Source organism: Rhinolophus sinicus, linkage group LG02 (assembly GCF_036562045.2).
Source record: "Rhinolophus sinicus isolate RSC01 linkage group LG02, ASM3656204v1, whole genome shotgun sequence".
Lineage (NCBI taxonomy): Eukaryota > Metazoa > Chordata > Mammalia > Chiroptera > Rhinolophidae > Rhinolophus > Rhinolophus sinicus.
In genome coordinates, this window is record NC_133752.1 from 51,066,628 (window position 1) to 51,075,217 (window position 8,590).

The window sequence follows — 8,590 nt, forward strand, 5'->3', positions numbered from 1 at the left end:
AATAGAGTGATTAAATAACTTTTTCAAGGGGTTTTTCTCCCATGGGAGGAGAGACGTGGAATGAGAGCTGGAAAGGAGCTCAAGTCAAAGGAGAGTGTTTTGTGGTTGGAAGAGATACAATGTTTCCATACCGATGAGAATAATCCAGCAGAGAATATGTTGAAGATTCAGGAGAGAGAACTGCGGGAGCATGACTTTGAATGGATCAGAGTCTATGGGGTCAAGTACACAGTAGAAGAGTTGACCTTAGCGAGAAGCAAAGGCAGTTCATTCAGGGCCTAAACAAGGGAATACACAGTTGCAGGTAAGTAGGCAGGCACGCTGGTGGAAGACTGTGGAAGTTCTCTTTTTTGTTTTAGTTTTCTCAGTGAAAAAGAAAGCCAGGTCATCATTGAAGACTGAGAATGGGGAAAAGGTTCTGGAAGTTTGAAGAGAGAAGACAAAATATGAATTATGACTCTAAGACAGTGTGATGATGAGTGGGATAGCAGGGAAGTCTAAACTGATTACTGGGCAGCAGTAAGTGCCCCTCGTGAGGGGGTATGGGTTCAAGGTGAGACCAGACAACAAGCATGGTCGAGTATTTTCCTCCAACCACTGGCAGCTGCATAGTTGCATACAGGGAGCAGGCAACCAAATGGATGGGCAGATAACTTGACAGGCTAATCGTTTTCAGGCAAGTGACATTTCTCTGTACTTTGCTCATTTCTCAGGTGGTTAAATGGTTTTAATTGGGAGGGATTGAAAGAACGGACCCTTCCATCACCTTTACAAAGAGAGGTATGGTTTCTACTATATTGCTACTATAATTTTTTGTGTGTATTTGTTTTTGTAAACAGAATTTAGGGGTGTGTGTGTGTGTGTGTGTGTGTGTGTGTGTGTGTGTGACAGATTTTAGATTTTTAAAATACTGGGGGTGCCAAAAAAATGTATACACATGACTTGTATTCATCTTTTGTTAGCAGTATGTATTGAGTATTACAATTTTAATACAGTTTTTTCCTTTCTTAAAGTGTGTATACATTTTTTTGGCACCCTCTGTGGTTTTTCAAAATTAAATTAAAATGTCGTAAGTTGTGATTATAGGGACTACATGTTGTTATCTATTTGATGGGCATTAGTTCAGCTCTCAGGAATCAATCACATGTAAATCTACGTCCCCAAGGAGTCAGTGTTAGTTAGGCTGACAGTTGACTGTAGAAACATAATATGAACCATATAGGTCATTTGAAAATTTCTGGTAGCCACATTAAAAATGGTAAAAAGAAATAGGTTAAATTAATTTAATTAATATTCAAGTATTATCACTTCAATATGTAATCAATATAAAATATTAATGAGATGTTACAGTTATTTGTTTTCATCCTGTTTTCACAAGTCCAAGTGGATTTTACACTTTCAGCACATGTCAGTTTGGACCAGCTGCATTCCAAGTGCTCAGTCACCACATGTAGCTGATTGGACAGGCAGCTCTAAAGAAAGCAGAATATCTGCTAGCATTGGGGGAAAATGACTCAGGAATGATGTAGGTCAACACCCTTTATACTGTGTTCTCTCTAGAGGAGTTTTGAAGATCTATGTCTCCTCTTGTACATTTTTTAGATTGATGTCTGAATTTTTCATTGTACATTTAAGTCATTGTGGAGAATATAATTTCTAATATGTTGTAAATTTTGACTTTTTAAAGTTAAACACTACAGTTACTTTACTCCTTTAAATATTTCCAATGTAATCTAAATACCACTGAGATTTGATACCAATCAACCATTTAGCAATACAGACAAAAATATTACATGACTCCTTTTTCTCTCTGAATTCATATTTCCATTCTATTTTCCCTACAAAATTTCATCCTAATGTAAAATATTTTTTATGCTTGGCAAACTTGAATTGATCATTCTTTAAATACCTTTCAATTATAGTTTTATAAATTTTAAAATCCCTGTGACAACAGAAATTTCTGTGACAACATAAATGTTTCTTCTGGATTCAGTTATAATTATATTTTTATCGTATGCAATATCAAACAACATAAATAAATTACAAAATTTTGAAGTAATTATTAAACATCTTTTGAAAAGCAATTATTTAATTTACCCGTGGATGAATGTTATTTATTTTAAAAATAGGATCAGACTCCACATCAATTCTATTCCTTTTTAAAATTATGTTGATGCATGTGCTAAGAGCTGTGTTCACAAAAATAAGCACATGGGAGTGGATGGTTTCGTAATAGCAAAATGTCATTTTAAATGCCTTCTGAGTGATCTCCCCACCCTCCTAAAAAAAACACATTATGATCTATCATAAATAATATTTTTAATGATCTATCAGCTGATAATTCAATTAGGTACTTCTTAAATTTGTTGGAAAGCAAAGAATTCGAAACCACCTTATCTGCAAAATAGTTTTAATTCCAGAGTCATTTCACTCTTTCAACAGTCAATAATATTTTGAGTTGTCTCTTTGGCATTCTGGAAACTTTATATAGGTCAATTAACCATATAAAACGTCAAGATTGGTGAGAATCTTTTGTAAAATGGAAGAAGAATTTTAGAAATTTTGTATTTTTTTGAAGTATTTGCTTTTAAGATTTTTTTACTTGAAAAATATGGACATAATTTCTGTCACTTTTTCTTTTAATAATGACTCCCAAACCAGGTAGCTTTTATTGAATGTAATCCAGTGACCGAATTCATTTGATCTAAAGGGGAGATCTCATGAGGCTGGTAGTCTGACTCAGAAATGATAATTAGCCATCTTTTCCTTATATGTAACTTACCAGTGTTTGTAATATAAAACCCGTGTTCAGATATAGAAAGTATTAACCATATGTAATAGCATGCTTAGTCAACCTCATCCTTACCTTTGCTTTAATCCTTTCTCTATTAGCTCAATGGACCCACAGATCACAGCTACTTTGACAAGTATCCTCCTGAAAAGGGAGTGCCTCCAGATGAGCTGTCAGGCTGGGATAAAGACTTCTGACAGAAAAAAACAAAAACAAAACAAAACAATGATTACTGCGTATCTACTACAAAAGAGGACTATGCGAACCAATAATCTAGCATTGATTATTTCTCTCTCTGGAATATTGTAATATCTTTTGGAAGACCATTAGGGAAACGAAAGCCCTGCCCATGAGCTGGGGTGGGTGATAGTGGGTATGAAGGTGGTTCTGAATTATAATGTCTTATTTAGACGCTGTGAATTGTTCATGTATTCTATTCTTTGCTTTTCTCAAATGTTGAAGGTTATTCTATTCTCCTTTCCACAGTCAGAACCGTTTTTTTTTGTTGTTGTTGTTGTTGTTGTTGTTGAAGGGGGCATAGTTTTCTCTGCAATCTATTGCTCCATTCTAATCATGCTCATGTCCTTTGAGTCCTAATGAGGTTTAAGAAGCATTGCCCTTAAGCAACTAAGTCATGCAAATAGTATCAAGACCAAGGGTGAATTTTGGAAGATTTCCCCTGCTCTTAACAACTCTGTATAAGCATTATGGCATCTTCAAGTGGTGATTTGCAGAAATCTTGGTAGTCAGTAGAGGCCCTTGACTTTTACCTGCATTTAACCTAGAAATGTATTAATGCGCTTCTGGTATTCATCTTGGAAAAGGCAAGTTTGAGTCATTAGTCAGTGGTACCGCTCCCTAAAATAAAGGACTTAGTTAATCCAACCAGGTAATTATATTCTATTGGGGAACTTAGAGAAAATAAAGCAAAAAATATTTTTCATTCTCCTGCCGCCAGCTGCGATACCTTCGAGACTTTCCAAAGCCTTGTTGAAGGTGATTATAGTGTGTGGTTACATAACGGGCTTTTTGAAAGGTTTTATCTTATATACTAAATGTTTTCACAATCTAAATAGAAAACATGCAGAAACAAGATTGTGAAGGCTTTTCTCTCCCTTTAAATGTGAAGGAGAATAAAGTCTGATAGGTAAGGTTGCTGACTCTTTGAAACCCTGGAGGTATTTTGGCCGGTGTTGTGATTGTTGCTATTAGTAAACCCAGAGTATAGAATAACCACAGTTAATTTTTAATGAAGGTCCCATTGGTAAATGTTCATGCACTGTAATCACCGCTATGTTAATAACTTTTTAAAAAGACATCTGAGTCATGGCTGTGTTTATAATTTTAGATTATTAAGGCAGGCACGCTGCTGCAGAAGTGATGGGACTTCAGAAGTAAAAGCATCATCTAGCACCTGTCCTCCGGCCTCCTTGCTGTTTTCCAAATAATGAAGAGAGTAGTTTCAATAGCTTTGGAGGCCAGTACCTAAGAACTTTACTAGTAAATGTTTTTATGTATTAACCATGATCCTTCCCTTACCCTCCTTCCACAATGGATGGGAAGCAGACTTTCTCTGTATCTTTTTGATCTAGCAGAGTTAAAATACCATCTAAGTTACTGCATTATTCAAGCTTCTGGTTATATTTTCATATGCTAACGTTCTATGGGAATAGGAACCTCTACCCACCCCTCGCCCACATTTTTTGCCTTCAAAGAAAGTCAGCGCCATGCTTCCAGAAGAGTTAAACCAGATAAGAGAGGCCCAACTCAAGAGGTGCCTCCTTAACAAACTAAATTTCCACATTTAGAATCCTTTTGCTGAACCAAAGATTTTTTTTTGTTTCCTGGAGTAGTATTTTTAAAGATTGTGTATTGTACATAGAAGAACCATTTTTAATAGGATCAACATAACCTGCTTAATGAATTTCTAAGATTTTTAAAAGATTTTTATTTGCATTTGATTTGTAAGCACTGTATGTTTTTCATGTATATATTTTTAAATTACCCACCTAAATGTAGGAAATTTATGTACTGGGTAGATATTAGAACTGTACAGTATAATCACAATAATATTCTCAAAGGAGATCAAGAGTTGTAATTCAAGAAAAACCTACATATATACAAATAAAAACCGACTTAGACTACTACAGGTATTTTGCCTGTGACTGGCCATATCAATATGTAATATACACATCTGATTTTTACTGTGTTTCTTTGCAATAGAAAGATGAAGAAATGAGCCATTGAGCCATTGTATAATCTCAATTTCACTATTTCCTAGCTGGGTGACTTTGGGAAGATGACTTCACCTTTTAGTGTAGTAGTTTTCTCACCTATAGAAAAAGGCACAGTAAAGTAATACCTGCTTTAGAAGCCTGTTTCGGGGATTAAATAAGATATCTATAAAGTCCTTTGCTGAAATAATCAATGCTACATAGGTGGGAGCTACTGTTACTTATCTCTATTAAAACTAAAGGAGCCTTAATAGCCATTCAGTCGTCCACTTTATCTACCATTGGTATCTATATGTACAATTGTACCACAAAAAATTCAGTATCTATCTTTTTCTTTTAAATCATGAAGATGGTTGATCAAGCTCTATTACATAAATGAAGATTAACCCTTACCAAAATTAAGTGCTCTATTAAGAGCTCACCTAAATTTCTAAATTTTAACTTTTTTATGAATTAAAGGCATACGTTTCTTTTTTTTCCCCCTTAGGACATACTGAAAATTATTCCTCTACATACAAACCCATCATATTTGTAATCATTAAATCATTCTTAATCTCTTTTCTAGGTGCAAAGTTAAGTTTTCATTCTTGAGCCTCTTCCAACTTTTCATAGTTGTATTTTCTTAATATTTATATTTAAAATGTCTGGAGGGAGCAGAATATAGTGGTGAAAAGTAAGATATTTGGAATAAAAAAGATCTGGGTTTGAATTCTAGATTTGTTCAGATTTGTGTCACCTTGAACAACAAACCACATCTTTTTTTCATCTGTGATTTGGAGATATACATGGAAAGCTTTGAAACATTGGCCAGTATATTACTCATAGATCATTGAAAATAACCATTTGGAAAGTGATATACACATATTAATATATTTCTTTTGGCATAATAATGAATTCTTGTTCTTTATTGCTAGGCATTGCAATAGGAGTATTTACACATCCATTATCTAATTTGTGTAAGGTTCTAAAATAATTATAAACACACTGATGGTTTACTGCCCTCAAAGCTAAATATTGACCTCAAATATGTATATCATTCACAATTTAGCTGTGATGTATTTACATGGCTCAGTCCCAGTTATTATGAGTATGTAACAAGTTACCCCACAACTTAGTCACTTAGAACAATTGTTTTAATATTATTAGATTTTGTGGAATTAGGACAACATATGCCACAGTGTCTGGGGTATCAGGTGGAAAGACTAAAAGATTGGGTGACTCAAATGGCTGGGTACTAGAATCACCTGAAGCCTTGTTCACCTACACGTATCTGGAGCGCGGGATGGGACTACTCAAAGATTAGAATGGCCGACCAGGTTGCTTACACGTGTCCTCTCTATTGCTTGGATTCCTGACATCTTGGTGTGCTTAAACTAGTCAGACTTCTTTTATGGTAGCAGAGGGCTCCAAGAGCAAGTATTCCAACCAACAAGGAAAAGTTGTACTATCCTTTATGAACCAATCTTGAAGTTCCAGCATCACTTCTGTCACACTCTATTGGTAGAAATACAAGCCCACCCAGATTTGAGGGAAGGGACATAGATTCAATTTCTTAATGAAGAACATTTCAAAGAATTTGTAAGCAAGATTTAAAATTGCCACAACCCACTTTCTGTCCACAGATTACTTATGTTACAGCCATATGCAAAATAAATTCACTCCTTCCCAAGAACCCCCCTAAAAATATCATCTCATTATAGCATCAAGCTCAGGCTCAAGGTCCAAGAACTTGTCATCTAAATCTATTCAGGCATGTGGAGGCTCCTCAGGTATAATTCCTTGGATACTTTCTTGTAGGTCTGAAAGCCTGTGAACTAAGTAAATAAGTCATCTGTCCACACACAACATTGAATGAGGAGCAGATCAAAGGATAAACAAATTCTTGCATTCAGTAACGGGGAATGTGAGAGGCACAAAGCAGTCACTAGTCTGCTGAAATTTGGTCTGATGCAGGTTGCCATGTTTTTGCTTATGGCTCAATCCTAGTCCCTGTGAGTTATTCTCCATAACTCTTGACTCCACCTTGTAGAACCTTGGTTCTGCTTTCTGAGTCATCATTCCTTTTTTGTTATACAGGATATGGCTAGTATTTGCAACTAAGTAGACATCATATCCTGTTTCCTGCCTGTAAAGGTTTGGTGGTAGAGATGCCTCTTTTCAATTTATCTATCTATGTCTGTATACCAAGCTGATACATTTTCTTTAAACATTTCCTGACTTCCCCTGTATGGATTCATGATCCACTCTATCAGACAAAAGTTACACTCACAAATCTTCTCTGTGAAGATTTTGTGGGAAAAATGATTCCTACAAGTTCTATTTTTAAAATATTTTTATTAAAATATAGCTAACATACAATATTATATTAGTTTCAGGTGTATATCATAATTATTCAATGGTACTCAGCTGGTACCATACATAGTTATTACCATATTATTGATTATATTCTCTATGCTAAAGAAGTGATCACCAAGGTAAGTCCAGCAACCATCTGACACCGTACCATGCTATCACATTATTATTGACTATATTCCCTATGATGTAATATTACCTCCCCAGGTTTTACTTGTTTTATACCTGGAACTTTGAACCTCTTATTATCCTTTATCTTACCCTTCCACCTTTTAATTTTTCAATTATAGTTGACATTCAATATTATTTTATATTAATTTCAGGTATACAGCGTAGTGGTTAGCCATTTATATAATTTAGGAAGAGATCCCCTGAATAGTACCCACTTGGCACTATGCATAGTTAGTATCATATTATTGATTATATCCCCTATGCTTTACATACTCATGACTAATTTATAACTGCCATCTTGTATTTCTTAATCCTTCATCTTTTTCACCCTGTCCCCAACTCCCTTCCCATCTATCACCCCCATAGTTCTAGTACCCATCTGACACCATATGTAGTTATTACAATATTATTGACTATATTCCTTATGCTATACCCTACATCCTCATGACTACTTTGTAATGAGTAGTTTGTACTTCTTAATCCCTTCCCCTTTTTCACCCACTCCCAATGCCCCTCCCATTTGGCAATCATCAAAATGTTCTCTATATCTATGAGTTTGTTTCTGTTTAATTTGTTTGTTTGTTTTGTTCCTTAAATTACACTTACAAATGAAATCATATAACATTTATCTTTTGCTGCCTGGCTTACTCCACTGAGCACAATACCCTCTAGGTCCATCGGTGTTGTTACAGTTGGCAAGATTCATTCTTTTTTATGGCCAAGCAATATTTCATTATATATATGCATCGCCTCTTCTTTATCCATTCATCCATTCAGGGACACCCAGGTTGCCTCATATCTTGGCTATTGTAAGTAATGCTGCAATGAACATATGGATAAGCACTTTTCCTCAAAGTAGTATTTTGGATTTCTTTGGATAATTACCCAGAAGTGGAATTACTATGTCCTTCTTTGTGTCTTGTTATAGTTTTTTATTTAAAGTCTATCTTTTCTGGTATAAGTATTGATACTTCAGCTTTTTTGTTTGTTTGTTTCCATTTTCATAAAATATCTTTTTCCTATCCCTTTCCGTTCAGTATGT

General features: G+C 35.0%; 1 protein-coding gene across 4 annotated transcripts in view; it reads left to right on the plus strand.

Moving 5' to 3' along the window:
• PRKG2 (protein kinase cGMP-dependent 2) overlaps nucleotides 1-7,365 on the plus strand; it is a 125,323-nt gene extending 117,958 nt beyond the window's left edge. For 3 of the 4 annotated variants that reach the window (XM_074324384.1, XM_074324382.1, XM_019720111.2), the window contains exons 18-19: nucleotides 714-780; nucleotides 2,893-7,356. In XM_074324384.1, coding sequence (XP_074180485.1) covers nucleotides 714-780; nucleotides 2,893-2,988 — 163 coding nt within the window. In that variant the 3' untranslated portion in view covers nucleotides 2,989-7,356. Of the gene's footprint in view, nucleotides 1-713; nucleotides 781-2,892 lie in introns of all 4 variants that reach the window. The other variant, XM_074324385.1, reaches the window with a different exon arrangement.
• The last annotated feature ends 1,225 nt before the right edge of the window (nucleotides 7,366-8,590 follow it).